The sequence below is a fragment of the Oncorhynchus gorbuscha genome, unplaced genomic scaffold, assembly GCF_021184085.1.
Source record: "Oncorhynchus gorbuscha isolate QuinsamMale2020 ecotype Even-year unplaced genomic scaffold, OgorEven_v1.0 Un_scaffold_360, whole genome shotgun sequence".
Lineage (NCBI taxonomy): Eukaryota > Metazoa > Chordata > Actinopteri > Salmoniformes > Salmonidae > Oncorhynchus > Oncorhynchus gorbuscha.
The window spans coordinates 62,563-84,708 of NW_025745215.1; the positions used below are offsets into that span (position 1 = coordinate 62,563).

A 22,146-nucleotide genomic window follows, 5' to 3' on the forward strand; every position below is an offset into this window, starting at 1 on the left:
CAGCACAGCATCGTACTGCACAGCACAGCATCGTACTGCACAGCACAGCATCGTACTGCACAGCACAGCATCGTACTGCACAGCACAGCATCGCACTGCACTGCATCGCACTGCACAGCATCGCACTGCACTGCGCTGCATAGCATCGTACTGCACTGCGCTGCATAGCATCGTACTGCACTGCACAGCATCGTACTGCACTGCACAGCATCGTACTGCACTGCACAGCATCGTACTGCGCTGCACAGCATCGTACTGCACTGCACAGCATCGTACTGCACTGCACTGTGCTGCATAGCATCGTACTGCACTGTAGTGTATTGCATCGTAATGTACTGCATAGCATTGTATTGTAGTGTATTGTACTGCATGGTAATGTAGCACATAGCATTGTACTGTATTGTGTTGTAATGTACTGTACTGCATTGTAATGTACTGTATTATACTGCATGGTAATGTAGCACATAGCATTGTACTGTATTGTGTTGTAATGTACTGCATGGTAATGTAGCGCATAGCATTGTACTGTACTGCATTGTAATGTACTGCATAGCATTGTATTGTACTGTATTGTACTGCATGGTAATGTACCGCATAGCATTGTACTGTACTGTACTGCATTGTAATGTACTGCATAGCATAGTATTGTATGGTAATGTAGCACATAGCATTGTACTGTATTGTGTTGTAATGTACTGCATGGTAATGTAGCGCATAGCATTGTACTGTACTGCATTGTAATGTACTGCATAGCATAGTATTGTATGGTAATGTAGCACATAGCATTGTACTGTATTGTGTTGTAATGTACTGTACTGCATTGTAATGTACTGCATAGCATTGTATTGTATGGTAATGTAGTGCATTGTATTGTCTTACAGCACTGATAACCAGTCTAATAGGTACGGTGGCCTGAGTCCTGTTCAGCAGCTTCAGAGGGAGAGCTTTGGCACTGCCACCTGCCAGGTCTCCGAAGTCCAGACTGCCACACTTCCCCACATCCACCTGGAGAGGAGAAACCACCCAGAACACAGTGTGTTACAGTGGAGAAACCACCCAGAACACAGTGGAGAAACCACCCAGGACACAGTGGAGAAACCACCCAGGACACAGTGGAGAAACCACCCAGGACACAGTGGAGAAACCACCCAGGACACAGTGGAGAAACCACCCAGGACACAGTGGAGAAACCCCCCAGGACACAGTGGAGAAACCCCCCAGGACACAGTGGAGAAACCACCCAGGACACAGTGGAGAAACCACCCAGGACACAGTGGAGAAACCCCCAGGACACAGTGGAGAAACCCCCAGGACACAGTGGAGAAACCACCCAGGACACAGTGGAGAAACCACCCAGGACACAGTGGAGAAACCCCCCAGAACACAGTGGAGAAACCACCCAGGACACAGTGGAGAAACCACCCAGGACACAGTGGAGAAACCACCCAGGACACAGTGGAGAAAACCCAGGACACAGTGGAGAAACCACCCAGGACACAGTGGAGAAACCACCCAGGACACAGTGGAGAAACCACCCAGGACACAGTGGAGAAACCACCCAGGACACAGTGGAGAAACCACCCAGGACACAGTGGAGAAACCACCCAGGACACAGTGGAGAAACCACCCAGGACACAGTGGAGAAACCACCCAGAACACAGTGGAGAAACCACCCAGAACACAGTGTGTTACAGTGGAGAAACCACCCAGGACACAGTGGAGAAACCACCCAGGACACAGTGGAGAAACCACCCAGAACACAGTGGAGAAACCACCCAGAACACAGTGGAGAAACCACCCAGAACAGTGTGTTACAGTGGAGAAACCACCCAGAACACAGTGGAGAAACCACCCAGAACACAGTGGAGAAACCACACAGAACACAGTGGAGAAACCACCCAGGACAGTGTGTTACAGTGGAGAAACCACCCAGAACACAGTGGAGAAACCACCCAGAACACAGTGGAGAAACAAAATAACTGATATTAACCAACTAGAACAGAAACCATGAGGTTTTTCACAACTGTTATATCAAAACACTGAAATATAAGAAGTAAAACCAACCAAACAGGAAGTATGCCCACGTAGTAGGTGTCCTTCCTGTCCTGACATGGACTCAAAGCTAACTAATGATCGACATTAGTCAATCTTGGGACTCAAGCCAACAACTGATCAGCCACACCCCCCTTACCTCCAGAGCAGGGTTCTCTGCCATGGCGACGAGGACCACCCTCTTGGCGAACACCTCGGCGCGGGCGACAGCCTGGGCCTCAGCGGAGGCAGGCCAGGAGGAGACACTGAGGACAGCTTGGTACACCCCGGCCTGAGGTGGGATGAACAACACCTTCTGCTCCTCCGTGCTCTTAGGGCCAATGATGGTCTTGTTCTTCACTATCAACCACTGGTACGGGAATGACTCAACCTGGGTGGGACAGGAAATGGTCATTATGGTTCGACAGCAGTTCCTAGTTCTATCAGCCACTGGTGGGGACAACCTGGGTGGGACAGGAATGGTCATTATGGTTCGACAGCAGTTCCTAGTTCTATCAGCCACTGGTACGGGAATGACTCAACCTGGGTGGGACAGGAAATGGTCATTATGGTTCGACAGCAGTTCCTAGTTCTATCAACCACTGGTACGGGAATGACTCAACCTGGGTGGGACAGGAAATGGTCATTATGGTTCGACAGCAGTTCCTAGTTCTATCAGCCACTGGTATGGGAATGACTCAACCTGGGTGGGACAGGAAGTGGTCATTATGGTTCGACAGCAGTTCCTAGTTCTATCAGCCACTGGTATGGGAATGACTCAACCTGGGTGGGACAGGAAGTGGTCATTATGGTTCGACAGCAGTTCCTAGTTCTATCAGCCACTGGTACGGGGACTCAACCTGGGTGGGACAGGAAGTGGTCATTACGGTGTGACAGCAGTTCCTAGTTCTATCAACCACTGGTATGGGAATGACTCAACCTGGGTGGGACAGGAAGTGGTCATTATGGTTCGACAGCAGTTCCTAGTTCTTCACTATCAACCACTGGTCAGCCACTGGGGAATGACTCAACCTGGGTGGGACAGGAAGTGGTCATTACGGTTCGACAGCAGTTCCTAGTTCTATCAGCCACTGGACAGGGAATGGTCAACCTGGGTGGGACAGGAAGTTCAGTTCTTCACTATCAACCACTACGGGATATGACTCAACCTGGGTGGGACAGGAAATGGTCATTACGGTTCGACAGCAGTTCCTAGTTCTATCAGCCACTGGAATGACTCAACCTGGGTGGGACAGGAAATGGTCATTACGGTTCGACAGCAGTTCCTAGTTCTATCAGCCCCTGGTACGGGAATGACTCAACCTGGGTGGGACAGGAAATGGTCATTACGGTTCGACAGCAGTTCCTAGTTCTATCAGCCACTGGTACGGGAATGACTCAACCTGGGTGGGACAGGAAATGGTCATTACGGTTCGACAGCAGTTCCTAGTTCTATCAACGTGGGACAGGAAATGGTCATTACGGTTCGACAGCAGTTCCTAGTTCTACTCAACTGGGTGGGACAGGAAATGGTCATTACGGTTCGACAGCAGTTCCTAGTTCTATCAACGTGGAACAGGAAATGGTACGGGAATGAGTCAACCTAGTTCTATGGGACAGGAAATGGTCATTACGGTTCGACAGCAGTTCCTAGTTCTATCACGTGGGCAGGAAATGGTCATTACGGGAATGACTAGTTCTATCAACGTGGGACAGGAAATGGTCATTACGGTTCGACAGCAGTTCCTAGTTCTATCAACGTGGGACAGGAAATGGTCATTACGGTTCGACAGCAGTTCCTAGTTCTATCAGCCACTGGTACGGGAATGACTCAACCTGGGTGGGACAGGAAATGGTCATTATGGTTCGACAGCAGTTCCTAGTTCTATCAGCCACTGGTATGGGAATGAATCAACCTGAGTCGGACAGGAAATGGTCATTACGGTTCGACAGCAGTTCCTAGTTCTATCAACGTGGGACAGGAAATGGTCATTACGGTTCGACAGCAGTTCCTAGTTCTTCGGAGTGGTTACATTTCCGGGACTATTAATGCTCTTAATTTGCTTAAAATATTCTCTAGCATTTTTTACATTTTCACATGACACTATTTCAGACCATACAATTCTCTCTAAATCATTGTCCTCTTTACAAATGTATTAGAAAACAAAATGACACCTTCTCTCCGTTGATGGCCAGACTGGTGACGGTGATGGAGACCTGCTGCCAACGCTCGGAGGGGTTGAAGATGCCCAGTGAGGTCTGAGAGGAGATGCCCACACAGCAGGCATGGGGGAACCTCAGCTCCTCAGGGATCACGACCTGGGCTGGAGGATTGGAGAGGGAGAGAGGGGTCCGGGGTTATCTCAAAGCTTACAAGAGTGAGATGAACTGTTTTGAACTCTTCCCACTGCAACACACCCTCTTATCTCGAGTGATTCAAGAGAACATTCCAGAATTGATTGAAGACTTACCTGTGGGTTCAGGAAGGCTGCCGTCAGACCACGAGGCTACACAGTGCTGGTTGTAGGGGTTCCCCTCCATCAGTCCTGGGTCCAAGGGATTGAGGTGGGGGTTAGAGCAGGGGTACAGACCCCCGGGACCTCCTGGTCCACCTGGCCCAGAGACGCCCAGACCCCCAGAGCTGTGGAGGTGTCTGACTGAGGGGTCAACGTTGGGTCCTAACCGTGAGGACATAGCGTGACCATACAGGCCGTTCCCTACTATTGCCATGTGGTGGTAGGGAGCAGGCAGAGGGAGACCAGAGTGAAGAGCTCCATCCGAGCCCAGGTTCTGCTGTGCCAGCTGGGAGCTGAAGAGGGAGCGCCCCGTCAGGAGGCTAGGGACCCCTGGAGGCAGGTCCACCATGGAGCCCTGGGGCTTGAAGCTGGAGATGGGCATGTAGCACAGGTCCTCGGAGGAAGACAGGCCGAAGCCCGTCCTGGCCCCAGGATAGACCTCACTCCCCTGGGCTGAGACCCCAGACCACTGCTGGTTACCCTGGCCCCCCATACCGCTGGGCTGCTGGATATTCAGGTTGCTGGAGTAGCCAGAATCCAACTTGTTGAGAAGGTGCGAGTTGGGTTCGGAGTGGCGTTTCTGCTGGTTGAAGTCTCTATGGTTCCCACAGTGATAGTTACACTCACTCTGGCTGCGTGTAACGCCCAGACCTGAACCACTCCGCAGGTCTACCGAGCCACTACGAGGACCGTTCGAGTGGTGAGGAGACTCTGGGCTCTTGGACTGTCTAGGAGGACAGAGGACGTCTGTAGAGCGGTGAGGAGGTAGCTCCTGACCTGTAGGACTCTGGGTATCAGCCCCTTCTACTAGCGGGGTGGGACTGGCCCTGATGATAGTGGTGCTCAGAGACATGGTGCCATGACTCTGGGGAAGGGAGAGAGATATCACACAGTCAGTTGGTTATTCCTTCATGTGGTAACTCCACGACATGACAGAGCTGAGTATTTCCAGGCAGATGACAGTCATTCAACTTAACATTGTGCAACAACAAGCAAGACAAGCACCCAAAACTCAAGGTTACTTCACCTCGGTTCTCTGATGAGAGATTCAGCGCCGTCAGAAAATATTCACATCCCTTTGACTTGAATGAATCACTAATATATGTTGCCCTTGACAAGTCTTCAACCCCCTGAGTCAATACATGTTGACAGTGATTACTGCTGAGTATTTCTGGGTAAATCTAAGAGCGTTCCACACCTGGATTGTGCAACATTGGTCCATTCTTCTTCATGTTCTGTCATATGGGTTGCTGATCATTGCCAGACAACCATTTTCAGGTCTTGGTCTTAACTGTTTTGAAATCACCATTGAAATCACTGAGGGGTTTCCTTCCTCTCCGGCAACTGAGTTAAAAAGGAAGCCTGTATCATTTTAGTGACTGGGTGTATTGATACACCATCCAAAGTGTAATTAATAACTTCACCATGCTCAAAGAGTTATTCAATGTCAGATTATTTTTTATTTTGACCCATCTACCAACAGGTACCCTTCTTTACGAGGCATTGAAAAACCTCCCTGGTCTCTGTGGTTGAATCTGTGTTTGAAGTGCGCTGCTTGACCGAGGGACCTTAGATAATTGTATTTGTGAGGTACAGAGATGAGGTAGTCATTCAAAAATCATTTGAAACACTATTGCATACAGAGTCCATGCAACTTGTGACTTAAGGGCATTGATAATCATGACCTAGACTTGCCATAACACAAGGGGTTGAACACTAGACTTGCCATAACACAAGGGGTTGAACACTAGACTTGCCATAACACAAGGGGTTGAACACTAGACTTGCCATAACACAAGGGGTTGAACACTAGACTTGCCATAACACAAGGGGTTGAACACTAGACTTGCCATAACACAAGGGGTTGAACACTAGACTTGCCATAACACAAGGGGTTGAACACTAGACTTGCCATAACACAAGGGGTTGAACACTAGACTTGCCATAACACAAGGGGTTGAACACTAGACTTGCCATAACACAAGGGGTTGAACACTAGACTTGCCATAACACAAGGGGTTGAACACTAGACTTGCCATAACACAAGGGGTTGAACACTAGACTTGCCATAACACAAGGGGTTGAACACTTAGACTTGCCATAACACAAGGGGTTGAACACTAGACTTGCCATAACACAAGGGGTTGAACACTAGACTTGCCATAACACAAGGGGTTGAACACTAGACTTGCCATAACACAAGGGGTTGAACACTAGACTTGCCATAACACAAGGGGTTGAACACTAGACTTGCCATAACACAAGGGGTTGAACACTAGACTTGCCATAACACAAGGGGTTGAACACTAGACTTGCCATAACACAAGGGGTTGAACACTAGACTTGCCATAACACAAGGGGTTGAACACTAGACTTGCCATAACACAAGGGGTTGAACACTAGACTTGCCATAACACAAGGGGTTGAACACTAGACTTGCCATAACACAAGGGGTTGAACACTAGACTTGCCATAACACAAGGGGTTGAACACTAGACTTGCCATAACACAAGGGGTTGAACACTAGACTTGCCATAACACAAGGGGTTGAACACTAGACTTGCCATAACACAAGGGGTTGAACACTAGACTTGCCATAACACAAGGGGTTGAACACTAGACTTGCCATAACACAAGGGGTTGAACACTAGACTTGCCATAACACAAGGGGTTGAACACTAGACTTGCCATAACACAAGGGGTTGAACACTAGACTTGCCATAACACAAGGGGTTGAACACTAGACTTGCCATAACACAAGGGGTTGAACACTAGACTTGCCATAACACAAGGGGTTGAACACTAGACTTGCCATAACACAAGGGGTTGAACACTAGACTTGCCATAACACAAGGGGTTGAACACTAGACTTGCCATAACACAAGGGGTTGAACACTAGACTTGCCATAACACAAGGGGTTGAACACTAGACTTGCCATAACACAAGGGGTTGAACACTAGACTTGCCATAACACAAGGGGTTGAACACTAGACTTGCCATAACACAAGGGGTTGAACACTAGACTTGCCATAACACAAGGGGTTGAACACTAGACTTGCCATAACACAAGGGGTTGAACACTAGACTTGCCATAACACAAGGGGTTGAACACTAGACTTGCCATAACACAAGGGGTTGAACACTAGACTTGCCATAACACAAGGGGTTGAACACTAGACTTGCCATAACACAAGGGGTTGAACACTAGACTTGCCATAACACAAGGGGTTGAACACTAGACTTGCCATAACACAAGGGGTTGAACACTAGACTTGCCATAACACAAGGGGTTGAACACTAGACTTGCCATAACACAAGGGGTTGAACACTAGACTTGCCATAACACAAGGGGTTGAACACTAGACTTGCCATAACACAAGGGGTTGAACACTAGACTTGCCATAACACAAGGGGTTGAACACTAGACTTGCCATAACACAAGGGGTTGAACACTAGACTTGCCATTGCCATAATAACACAAGGGGTTGAACACTAGACTTGCCATAACACAAGGGGTTGAACACTAGACTTGCCATAACACAAGGGGTTGAACACTAGACTTGCCATAACACAAGGGGTTGAACACTAGACTTGCCATAACACAAGGGGTTGAACACTTAGACTTGCCATAACACAAGGGGTTGAACACTAGACTTGCCATAACACAAGGGGTTGAACACTAGACTTGCCATAACACAAGGGGGAACACTAGTTGAACAAGGGGTTAGACTAGACTTGCCATAACACAAGGGGTTGAACACTAGACTTGCCATAACACAAGGGGTTGAACACTAGACTTGCCATAACACAAGGGGTTGAACACTTATCGACTCAAGACATTTTTCCATCGTTTATTCATCGTTTATTCATTTGTACATTTTGTGTAGGACAGAGACAAATCGCATGTAATCTATTTTAAATTAAGGCCGTAACACTGAAGGCACTGCATCTCAGTGGGATTCCCTCAAGCGATCACAAATAACGAAGACAACCAAATCACACAACATCTGTCGGAGACCTGTCCTCTGATCATTCTCAAGCCTCTACTCCTTTCCCTCTTGCAAGCCGGGAAACGCGGTGAGATCTCTCTCGCTCATCATCAGCGAACCGGGCTTACACAAGTAACAGTTCACTTTCAAAAAGTTGTTTTCGACATCTCACCGTGGGAAAGAGGAAGCCTCCGTATCATAGACATGCTCTCCGAAGCCAGGGTAGCCTGACAGAGGACCGTATGAGGGAAAGCCCAAAATACTGAAATCGCAAACAGATGCCTTTGACAGTGCCCATGAGGTACCCACACCTCTCTGGAATGAGCCATCAAGCCCTCTGGGGTAAACCCTTTCCATTATAACACAACATAACAGCCTGCAGTCCCAATCCAGTGGTTAGCCGTTGACAGGAGGGACCTCCCTTTGGCAGGGTTAGGTAACAAGCTCACCATGGATAACCGCTAGTCTGTTAGTGAAGCCAGAGGGCCTTCTGGGAGGTGACATGTTGTATTTTCACTGAGTCCTCCAAGACACTGGTCTGTTAGTGGAGCCAGAGGGCCTTCTGGGAGGTGACATGTTGTATTTTCACTGAGCCCTCCAAGACACTGGTCGGTTAGTGGAGCCAGAGGGCCTTCTGGGAGGTGACATGTTGTATTTTCACTGAGCCCTCCAAGACACTGGTCTGTTAGTGGAGCCAGAGGGCCTTCTGGGAGGTGACATGTTGTATTTTCACTGAGCCCTCCAAGACACTGGTCTGTTAGTGGAGCCAGAGGGCCTTCTGGGAGGTGACATGTTGTATTTTCACTGAGTCCTCCAAGACACATGGATGCAACAGATACTTGTTGTTGATATGGGCAGTGTTAACACACGGTGGTTTGGGGACAGTGCTTGGTGGCGACTGATAATGTGTCCTCCTGCCCCGGCTACTTGAACGAGAGTTGGGGGATGAGCTGCGGTACGGAGGGCACTTCGGGGTTGAGTGAACTCCCATTTTACCTGCGCATGGAAATGAGCCGCTGCACGCCAGGCAGGGTTTTAGGAGCACAGAGGTGCTCTCGGTTTTCCCTTTGCAGGGATAACAGTCTGTGGTTGGAGTGGCTAGCTTGCTTTCCAGCTGGCTAGCAAGGTTAGCTTTGCAAGAACAAATTCTTATTTTCAATGACGGCCTAGGAACAGTGGGTTAACTGCCTGTTCAGGGGCAGTACAACAGATGTGTACCTTGTCAGCTCGGGGGTTTGAACTTGCAGCCTTCCGGTTACTAGTCCAACGCTCTAACCACTAGGCTACCCTGCCGCCCCACATTACTATCCCCAGTTGTAGCCATAAGCTAGCTAGCATTAGTCTAATCATGGGCTAATCGTCTAGTTGGCTAGTTGGCTAGCACAAAGCTATTCAGAGAACGTGTGTGCTTTCCCCGGTCACCGTAGCGATTCCACCTCTCCAGGTATGGAAAGCTAGCCAAAGGGAACAGCGCGTTGGCAGATGTAGCGTTCCAGCAGGCTAGCCAAAGGGAACATTCAGCAGATGTGGCGTTCCAGCAGGCTAGCCAAAGGGAACAGCGCGTTGGCAGATGTGGCGTTCCAGCTGGCTAGCCAAAGGGAACAGCGCGTTGGCAGATGTGGCGTTCCAGCTGGCTAGCCAAAGGGAACTGCACGTTGGCAGATGTGGCGTTCCAGCTGGCTAGCCAAAGGGAACTGTACGTTGGCAGATGTGGCGTTCCAGCTGGCTAGCCAAAGGGAACAGCGCGTTGGCAGATGTGGCGTTCCAGCTGGCTAGCCAAAGGGAACTGCACGTTGGCAGATGAAGCGGTCCAGCTGGCTAGCCAAGTTAGCTTAAACCTCACGGCATGGGTTAACCCGGTCGGGATGGCTAGCCAAGTTAGCTTAAGCCTCACGGCATGGGTTAACCCGGTCGGGATGGCTAGCCGTGTCATGTTAGCTACCACCGGAGACAGAAGCAGAAATCACATTTTCCTTTCGCTAAGTACCGAACACTATGGACTCCATTGACCTCACGGTTTTGCCTGTGAACTGTTAAGCAAATGATTGCCTCGCCTGGTTCACCAACTACTTCTCTGATAGAGTTCAGTGTGTCAAATCGGAGGGTCTGCTATCCGGACCTCTGGCAGTCTCTATGGGGGTGCCACAGGGTTCAATTCTTGGACCGACTCTCTTCTCTGTATACATCAATGATGTCGCTCTTGCTGCTGGTGAGTCCCTGATCCACCTCTACGCAGACGACACCATTCTGTATACTTCCGGCCCTTCTTTGGACACTGTTAACTAACCTCCAGACGAGCTTCAATGCCATACAACTCTCCTTCCGTGGCCTCCACTTAAATACAAGTAAAACTAAATCCATGCTCTTCAACCGATCGCTACCTGCACCTGCCCGCCTGTCCAACATCACTACTCTGGACGGCTCTGACTTAGAATACGTGGACAACTACAAATACTTAGGTGTCTGGTTAGACTGTAAACTCTCCTTCCAGACCCATATCAAACATCTCCAATCCAAAGTTAAATCTAGAATTGGCTTCCTATTTCGCATCAAAGCATCCTTCACTCATGCTGCCAAACATACCCTTGTAAAACTGACCATCCTACCAATCCTCGACTTTGGCGATGTCATTTACAAAATAGCCTCCAATACCCTACTCAACAAATTGGATGTAGTCTATCACAGTGCAATCCGTTTTGTCACCAAAGCCCCATATACTACCCACCATTGCGACCTGTACGCTCTCGTTGGCTGGCCTCGCTTCATACTCGTCGCCAAACCCACTGGCTCCATGTCATCTACAAGACCCTGCTAGGTAAAGTCCCCCTTATCTCAGCTCGCTGGTCACCATAGCATCTCCCACCTGTAGCACTCGCTCCAGCAGGTATATCTCTCTGGTCACCCCCAAAACCAATTCTTTCTTTGGCCGCCTCTCCTTCCAGTTCTCTGCTGCCAGTGACTGGAACGAACTGCAAAAATCTCTGAAACTGGAAACACTTATCTCCCTCACTAGCTTTAAGCACCAACTGTCAGAGCATCTTACAGATTACTGCACCTGTACATAGCCCACCTATAATTTAGCCCAAACAACTACCTCTTTCCCAACTGTATTTTATTTATTTATTTATTTTGCTCCTTTGCACCCCATTATTTTTATGTCTACTTTGCACATTCTTCCATTGCAAAACTACCATTCCAGTGTTTTACTTGCTATATTGTATTTACTTTGCCACCATGGCCTTTTTTGCCTTTACCTCCCTTCTCACCTGATTTGCTCACATTGTATATAGACTTGTTTATACTGTATTATTGACTGTATGTTTGTTTTACTCCATGTGTAACTCTGTGTCGTTGTATCTGTCGAACTGCTTTGCTTTATCTTGGCCAGGTCGCAATTGTAAATGAGAACTTGTTCTCAACTTGCCTACCTGGTTAAATAAAGGTGAAATAAAATAAAATAAAATAAAAAAGCAGGAAGACAGGAATTAAAGTCATACTGAGGAGAGCTTCAGGAGCCGTCCCTGATCACTTCCGGCCCTCGGTCAGACGACGTGTGATTGATCTCTTGGTCATTTGTAAACTGCCCGATGGGAGTCTCACTGAGACATGGAAAGGACTATTTGAAAGAGAAGCCCGTACGAGGTCCAGTCCCTGCCTACCATACCTTGTGTCTGTCAGGAGTTGGGACGCCGGTTGTGTTGACAGCCGTGCTGTCATTCAGAGAGATGTATGTCAGTCTGCTGAGGCTGGAACAGCTCCACTCAGACTGGGGAGGAGTGAGATCACTGGGACGTCTCCTGTCCCCTATACTGGGGGAGGGGGGCGACACAGTCCTGTCGGGGCACCAGAGAGAAAGAGAAGATTTAGGAAGTAGAGTTACACAGTAGAGGGCAACAACCTGACACATCGGATTGATTGAATAATTGATTGATTTGAAGCAGCCGTGTACCCTTCTTGGCTGGGGAAGGAAGTCTGTGAGGGGGAGGAGTGGGTGAGAGGAGAGGTGGAGGGTCTGAAGGTGCACTGGCTCTGCTCTGGTCCTCCGGCATGATGCACAGGAGTACCTGGAGACACATCTACAGAGAACAACACATTACTATCATCACCTGACCAGGACATTAATACAACACATTACTATCATCACCTGACCAGGACATTAATACAACACATTACTATCACCACCTGACCAGGACATTAATACAACACATTACTATCATCACCTGACCAGGACATTAATACAATCTAACCAGAGAACATCACCTGACCAGGACATTAATACAACACATTACTATCATCACCTGACCAGGACATTAATACAACACATTACTATCACCACCTGACCAGGACATTAATACAACACATTACCATCACCACCTGACCAGGACATTAATACAACACATTACTATCATCACCTGACCAGGACATTAATACAACACATTACTATCATCACCTGACCAGGACATTAATACAACACATTACTATCATCACCTGACCAGGACATTAATACAACACATTACCATCACCACCTGACCAGGACATTAATACAACACATTACTATCATCACCTGACCAGGACATTAATACAACACATTACTATCATCACCTGACCAGGACATTAATACAACACATTACTATCATCACCTGACCAGGACATTAATACAACACATTACTATCATCACCTGACCAGGACATTAATACAACACATTACTATCACCACCTGACCAGGACATTAATACAACACATTACTATCATCACCTGACCAGGACATTAATACAACACTTTACTATCACCACCTGACCAGGACATTAATACAATCTAGCCAGAGAACATCACCTGACCAGGACATTAATACAACACATTACTATCATCACCTGACCAGGACATTAATACAATCTAACCAGAGAACATCACCTGACCAGGACATTAATACAACACATTACTATCACCACCTGACCAGGACATTAATACAACACATTACTATCATCACCTGACCAGGACATTAATACAATCTAACCAGAGAACATCACCTGACCAGGACATTAATACAACACATTACTATCATCACCTGACCAGGACATTAATACAACACATTACTATCACCACCTGACCAGGACATTAATACAACACATTACTATCACCACCTGACCAGGACATTAATACAATCTAACCAGAGAACATCACCTGACCAGGACATTAATACAACACATTACTATCATCACCTGACCAGGACATTAATACAACACATTACTATCATCACCTGACCAGGACATTAATACAACATATTACTATCATCACCTGACCAGGACATTAATACAATCTAACCAGAGAACATCACCTGACCAGGACATTAATACAATACATTACTATCATCACCTGACCAGGACATTAATACAACACATTACTATCATCACCTGACCAGGACATTAATACAATCTAACCAGAGAACATCACCTGACCAGGACATTAATACAACACATTACTATCATCACCTGACCAGGACATTAATACAACACATTACTATCATCACCTGACCAGGACATTAATACAATCTAACCAGAGAACATCACCTGACCAGGACATTAATACAATCTAACCAGAGAACATCACCTGACCAGGACATTAATACAATACATTACTATCACCACCTGACCAGGACATTAAAACAACACATTACTATCATCACCTGACCAGGACATTAATACAATCTAACCAGAGAACATCACCTGACCAGGACATTAATACAACACATTACTATCATCACCTGACCAGGACATTAATACAACACATTACTATCATCACCTGACCAGGACATTAATACAATCTAACCAGAGAACATCACCTGACCAGGACATTAATACAATACATTACTATCACCACCTGACCAGGACATTAATACAACACATTACTATCATCACCTGACCAGGACATTAATACAACACATTACTATTGTAATTGGCTCATTGGCTAAGGAGTGTATTAATGTTCTGGTCAGGTGATGATAGTACATTTACATTTACATTAAATGAGTTAAATGTAATGTAAATGTACTATCATCACCTGACCAGAACATTAATACAATCTAACCAGAGAACATCACCTGACCAGGACATTAATACAACACATTACTATCATCACCTGACCAGGACATTAATACAACACATTACTATCACCACCTGACCAGGACATTAATACAACACATTACTATCATCACCTGACCAGGACATTAATACAACACATTACTATTGTAATTGGCTCATTGGCTAAGGAGTGTATTAATGTTCTGGTCAGGTGATGATAGTACATTTACATTTACATTAAATGAGTTAAATGTAATGTAAATGTACTATCATCACCTGACCAGAACATTAATACAACACATTACTATCATCACCTGACCAGGACATTAATACAACACATTACTATCATCACCTGACCAGGACATTAATACAACACATTACTATCATCACCTGACCAGGACATTAATACAACACATTACTATCATCACCTGACCAGGACATTAATACAACACATTACTATCATCACCTGACCAGGACATTAATACAACACATTACTATCATCACCTGACCAGGACATTAATACAATACATTACTATCACCACCTGACCAGGACATTAATACAACACATTACTATCATCACCTGACCAGAACATTAATACAACACATTACTATCATCACCTGACCAGGACATTAATACAACACATTACTATCATCACCTGACCAGGACATTAATACAACACATTACTATCATCACCTGACCAGGACATTAATACAATACATTACTATCACCACCTGACCAGGACATTAATACAACACATTACTATCATCACCTGACCAGAACATTAATACAACACATTACTATCATCACCTGACCAGGACATTAATACAATACATTACTATCATCACCTGACCAGGACATTAATACAACACATTACTATCACCACCTGACCAGGACATTAATACAATACATTACTATCACCACCTGACCAGGACATTAATACAACACATTACTATCATCACCTGACCAGGACATTAATACAACACATTACTATCATCACCTGACCAGGACATTAATACAACACATTACTATCATCACCTGACCAGGACATTAATACAACACATTACTATCACCACCTGACCAGGACATTAATACAACACATTACTATCATCACCTGACCAGGACATTAATACAATACATTACTATCACCACCTGACCAGGACATTAATACAACACATTACTATCACCACCTGACCAGGACATTAATACAATACATTACTATCACCACCTGACCAGGACATTAATACAATACATTACTATCATCACCTGACCAGGACATTAATACAATACATTACTATCACCACCTGACCAGGACATTAATACAACACATTACTATCATCACCTGACCAGGACATTAATACAACACATTACTATCATCACCTGACCAGGACATTAATACAACACATTACTATCATCACCTGACCAGGACATTAATACAACACATTACTATCACCACCTGACCAGGACATTAATACAACACATTACTATCACCACCTGACCAGGACATTAATACAACACATTACTATCATCACCTGACCAGGACATTAATACAATACATTACTATCACCACCTGACCAGGACATTAATACAACACATTACTATCATCACCTGACCAGGACATTAATACACTCCTTAGCCAATGAACATCACCTGACCAGGACATTAATACACTCCTTAGCCAATGAACTAAATCCTCCTTTATCATTATCTGCAGAACACAAGACCAGGAAATCACCTCAAATAAATTACAATCAACATTGAAAAACCAGATGTCCCAATCCGGCCGGAAGGACCAGGAAAAGAATGGGATCGAAACTAAGCTAAGGTTAACAAACATGTTTATTCCTCTCTTAAATGAGTTGAAGAGCTGAATAAGGTTGTTGATTGGACCAGAGACTGACCGTACGTCCTGTGTGCAGCAGCAGGCTGGGGGCTGTGACACGAGGAAGTAAAACCAACATGTTTGGCCACAGCGTTGGGAGGAGCTTCTCCAACACTCTTCTCCAGGCCACTGGGTTTCTCCTGCTGGGTTGTACTGCTCCCTGTAGCGTGGGTCTTCACTGTGCTCCTCCTGGTTCTCTGGGAGGGGGATGTGATGTCTCTGAGGGACAGCGGCCCTGACAGACCCTTCCTCAGACCAGGGGAGGTCTTAGGGCCTGGGGCAGGAGATGCGGAGGGGTCCTCTACCTTCTGGGCTGGGGTGTTGTTGGGTGTTGGACGGACTGCTCCTAGTTCAGGCCCACCACTCTCTGTTTTGCTCCTGCTTAGTACACCAGCTGGCTGGGGCTCACTGTTATTCCCTACAGCCTTCCTGTTAGCAGCTGGTTTGGCTGGGGAGATGGTGGTTGAGGAGAACTGACCAGAGCCCACAGACCTCCTCCCTGGTTTGCCAGAGGCTGTAGGGATGGAACTGGCCCTGGGACGGGGGATGGAACTTCTCCTCCTCACCTCCATCTTGTTAGCTGGGCCTACTCCACTCTGACCAGAACCTGGATGTAGCCCAGCAGAGACTGGACGGGTCATAGCAGCAGGGTAACCTTGTGTCAAACCCGCCTTCGCCTCTACGCCAGAGGAGATTTCTCCCTTGGTGCTAGCCTGGTATTCGGTAGCCTGGTGTTGATAACCCGAGCTCGTTCTCCACAGTAACAACAAGTGATGCAGCCTGGGACTTCCTGTGGGAGGAGTTGAGGCTGTCGGCCCAGCCGAGGATGTCAAAAGTGTAGTGGGAGGAGCCTGACTGGTCGCTGTCGCTGCTGGTGGATACCTCGGTCTGCTTCAGGTACTTTTCAATGTCGAAGGCACTGAGGTCCCCAGCACACTGGCTCCTCTGTAGAGTCTCCAGTAGGTCCCCGGCACACTGGCTCCTCTGTAGAGTCTCCAGTAGGTCCCCGGCACACTGGCTCCTCTGTAGAGTCTCCAGTAGGTCCCGGCACACTGGCTCCTCTGTAGAGTCTCCAGTAGGTCCCGGCACACTGGCTCCTCTGTAGAGTCTCCAGTAGGTCCCCGGCACACTGGCTCCTCTGTAGAGTCTCCAGTAGGTCCCCGGCACACTGGCTCCTCTGTAGAGTCTCCAGCAGGATTCTCTGGTCCAGTTGAACCTGGTTAGGGCCGGGCTGGTCCAGTTGAACCTGGCCGGGGTGGTCCAGTTGAAACCTGGTCCAGTTGAACCTGGTTAGGGCCGGGCTGGTCCAGTTGAACCTGGTCCGGGCTGGTCCAGGTCCAGCACACCTTTCTGGTGTTGCCTCTGTAACCTACTCCTCTTTGACAGCTCCATGATCATGGCAGCCAGCTGGGAGGGCTCGGAGGAGATGGAGGCATCTGCGATGGCCGAGGCAATGGTGCTGATAGACAACATGAGGCTAGACTGGTCTGTGTCGGGGCTGGGGCCCAGGCTGCCGGGGGAGGCTGAGGGAAGGGTCTGGCTGGGGGAGAGCAGGGCCTCAGGGAGGGGAGAGGCTGAGGGAAGGGTCTGGTTGGGGGAGAGCAGGGCATCAGGGAGGGGGGAGGCTGAGGGAAGGGTCTGGCTGGGGGAGAGCAGGGCCTCAGAGAGGGGGGAAGAGGCTGATTCACAAGGCTCTGGCTCGCCATCTCCTGTAGGTGACACCCTGTCTGGATCTGCCTCCACAGTCTTGTCCAAGTCCTCTACAAAAACAACACATTGGAAGTATCAGTCACCGTACGTGATACTCTGATTATGACTCATGACTTTAAAATGAGGAATAAAGATGACTGATCAAGTAAGAAAAATGATGCCAAAACAAGTCAGAATGTACTGGGCTGACCTCACAGTGGGAATCAGGAATAAGTGTCTTACTGCCTGGCCGGCCTCACAGTGGGAATCAGGAATAAGTGTCTTACTGCCTGGCCTCACAGTGAGAATCAGGAATAAGTGTCTTACTGCCTGGCCGGCCTCACAGTGAGAATCAGGAATAAGTGTCTTACTGCCTGGCCGGCCTCACAGTGGGAATCAGGAATAAGTGTCTTACTGCCTGGCCGGCCTCACAGTGAGAATCAGGAATAAGTGTCTTACTGCCTGGCCGGCCTCACAGTGAGAATCAGGAATAAGTGTCTTACTGCCTGGCCTCACAGTGAGAATCAGGAATAAGTGTCTTACTGCCTGGCCGGCCTCACAGTGGGAATCAGGAATAAGTGTCTTACCGGCTGGCCAGGCCGGCCTCACAGTGGGAATCAGGAATAAGTGTCTTACTGCCTGGCCTCACAGTGAGAATCAGGAATAAGTGTCTTACTGCCTGGCCTCACAGTGAGAATCAGGAATAAGTGTCTTACTGCCTGGCCTCACAGTGAGAATCAGGAATAAGTGTCTTACTGCCTGGCCTCACAGTGAGAATCAGGAATAAGTGTCTTACTGCCTGGCCTCACAGTGAGAATCAGGAATAAGTGTCTTACCGCCTGGACGGCCTCACAGTGGGAATCAAGAATAAGTGTCTTACTGCCTGGCCGGCCTCACAGTGAGAATCAGGAATAAGTGTCTTACTGCCTGGCCGGCCTCACAGTGGGAATCAGGAATAAGTGTCTTACTGCCTGGCCTCACAGTGGGAATCAAGAATAAGTGTCTTACTGCCTGGCCTCACAGTGGGAATCAAGAATAAGTGACTTACTGCCTGGCCGGCCTCATAGTGAGAATCAGGAATAAGTGTCTTACCGCCTGGACGGCCTCACAGTGGGAATCAAGAATAAGTGTCTTACTGCCTGGCCTCACAGTGAGAATCAGGAATAAGTGTCTTACTGCCTGGCCTCACAGTGAGAATCAGGAATAAGTGTCTTACTGCCTGGCCTCACAGTGAGAATCAGGAATAAGTGTCTTACTGCCTGGCCTCACAGTGGGAATCAGGAATAAGTGTCTTACTGCCTGGCCTCACAGTGAGAATCAGACAAGTGTCTGGGACGTCCAGACGGTTCGTACCTGTGTTCATGGTGCGGTCGTGGTCAGTGTGTGTGAGGGTGTCGTTGTGGACCGAGCTGTCCTGAGACAGGAAGTCTGATGGGTGAATCAGAGGAAACGGTTCCCTCTTCTCTGGAGAGGTGATGACGTAACCAAACGACGGCTGGAGAGAAGATACAACAACAAACTGGTCAGAAGGGCGATGGGGAAAACCCTCAGTGGTATTATCAAACATGGCTTCCCTACTGTCCCCTACGCACCGCGGGCAGGTTTCCCAGACCGAGATGAAGCCTCGTATTCCTGAACTGAAAGGACACCAAACCCTAAGAGATTAGGTGAATAGTGAAAGAGTAGAGCAGCGGCCTGCAGAGCGGAGTCAACAGGACACTGAACAAGTCCCATACCCGTTTGACTGCATCGTCTTCCCGGTCGTCCCCTAGACAGCCCAGGGCCTCAGAGCGCTGCTGGAAGAAGGTCCCGAGAGACAGACGGAGGTAGCTCTGGTTCCCTCTGTCCAGCTCCTGGGACACCTGGCTGGCCCTCATCAGGATGTGGCTGCTAGCTGGGAGTCTCCAGGACGTGTCAGATAGGAGACCTGGACTGGTGGAGGCAGGCTCCATCACCTCCTCTTGCATGAACTGGTTCTCCTTCTCAAACTCCTTCTGGTCTTCTATGATCTTCTCTATGGCGTTACCTGGAACACAAAACAGGACAACTCCAGCACACTGCTGATCTGTCTATGGTGTTACCTGGAACACAAAACAGGACAACTCCAGCACACTGCTGATCTGAATTCTTCCAAACACTGAATGAAGCCATAAGGCACGCGAGGCAGTGCTGTACGGTGAATACAGTCCCTGGTAAATGGGGTTCGGCACGTCTCAACAGCGTAGGGCCAGTCAACCCATTTACCTGGGGTTCGGCCCGTCTCAACAGCGTAGGGCCAGTCCACCCATTTACCTGGGGTTCGGCCCGTCTCAACAGCGTAGGGCCAGTCGACCCGTCACAACAGCGTAGGGCCAGTCAACCCGTCACAACAGCGTAGGGCCAGTCAACCCATTTACCTGGGGTTCGGCCCGTCACAACAGCGTATTATATAATATTAAACAACGATAACATCTTTTCATTTAAATGTTATTTTGATTATTTCACAGGAAGAGAAAATCTGGTTGTTAGTGATTTGGGTCACGTTGCTACAGACCCGACCCAGTCGTTAATTATTTCAGCATAGTTTCTATGAAAAAGGACGACGTTCTGGTCGCTTGCTAGCCAGACATTTTTCAGCTGACTCAGTCACGTCAAACATTGAACCTGGAATGACAGGACAGTAGCTGCATTCGTTTGAGCTTGTTTTCTATTGGCATTAACTTGGATAAGTCCAAGATGATGACATTGATGCGTGATTTCGCCTGACTCAGAAAAAAAAGTTATTCTGGGCACCGTTCATGTCTGGTACTAAAGAGAGCTAAATTCCAAAGTGAAACATTGTTTCCGAGGTCAGAAAGGCAGACAGCTTGGCTGATACTAACGCCCCGGCTATAGCAAACCAAATGCTAGGCTGATATTAACCCCCAGCTGTAGCAAACTAAACGCTAGGCTGATATTAACCCTCAGCTGTAGCAAACTAAACGCTAGGCTGATACTAACCCTCCGGTTGTACCAAACTAAACGCTAGGCTGATACTAACCCCCGGTTGTACCAAACTAAACGCTAGGCTGATATTAACCCCCGGCTGGACCAAACTAAACGCTAGGCTGATATTAACCCCCGGCTGGACCAAACTAAACGCTTGGCTGATATTAACCCCCGGCTGGACCAAACTAAACGCTAGGCTGATATTAACCCCCGGCTGGACCAAACTAAACGCTTGGCTGATATTAACCCCCGGCTGGACCAAACTAAACGCTAGGCTGGAAGAGAAAAAAATCATGTGAAACATGATATTCTGACGAGGCACAGCAACATGATATTCTGATGAGGCACAGTGCTCATTCGGGACAGCAACATGATATTCTGACGAGGCACAGCAACATGATATTCTGATGAGGCACAGTGATCATTCTCAGATGGAACTTAACGGCCAATAGAGCACGGTTTGGAACACTGTTTCGTTCAATCAGCATTCAGGATCCAAACGAGCTGTTTTAATAATGGATCTTTGGTACCAACGTTACGAGGAACACCAAGTTAGAACCAAAATAACAATACACAAATCCCTATTTCCACGTACAGCTGAAAGAACAGCTTGACAATAGCCCCTCTACTTACTGCCTGGAACGAAGTCCTCAGCCTGGAACTGGTCTGCTACCTCCGGCAGCTGGTGTCCATCCACCTCCTTCTCAAAGGAGAGTACACGCCAGATCAGTCACCCATTTCCCCTCCTCGTTCTGGTAGACCACACTGTGAGAGGCTGGAACACAGACACACAGGGAGGACAATGAGCCACACAGACCTGATGGAGACCCTGTTCTATAAACCAGGGTACCAGTGAAGATTTACTACAGCTGGACAACTTGGTACAGCTGTTAAGTCATTAACAATAAAAATCAGACAATTGTTTAAGTCATTAAGATGAGGGTGGATCATAGCGATATTCAATCAAATTCACCCGTTGATTTAAAACCTGTTTAAC

The 22,146-nt window shown here is 47.7% G+C and overlaps 1 protein-coding gene across 1 annotated transcript in view; it reads right to left on the reverse strand.

The window, feature by feature from the left end:
- Window positions 1–21,858, reverse strand: part of LOC124017985 (centrosomal protein of 192 kDa-like) — a gene marked incomplete at its 5' end in the record, with an annotated part of 64,313 nt that extends 42,455 nt beyond the window's left edge. The window contains 12 exons of the mRNA XM_046333234.1: window positions 880–1,005; window positions 2,192–2,422; window positions 4,207–4,355; window positions 4,503–5,412; window positions 12,202–12,370; window positions 12,487–12,601; window positions 16,513–17,121; window positions 17,207–17,764; window positions 17,810–18,253; window positions 19,536–19,677; window positions 19,919–20,208; window positions 21,783–21,858. Coding sequence (XP_046189190.1) covers window positions 880–1,005; window positions 2,192–2,422; window positions 4,207–4,355; window positions 4,503–5,412; window positions 12,202–12,370; window positions 12,487–12,601; window positions 16,513–17,121; window positions 17,207–17,764; window positions 17,810–18,253; window positions 19,536–19,677; window positions 19,919–20,208; window positions 21,783–21,858 — 3,819 coding nt within the window. The remainder of the gene's footprint in view (window positions 1–879; window positions 1,006–2,191; window positions 2,423–4,206; window positions 4,356–4,502; window positions 5,413–12,201; window positions 12,371–12,486; window positions 12,602–16,512; window positions 17,122–17,206; window positions 17,765–17,809; window positions 18,254–19,535; window positions 19,678–19,918; window positions 20,209–21,782) is intronic.
- Between the last annotated feature and the right edge of the window lie 288 nt (window positions 21,859–22,146).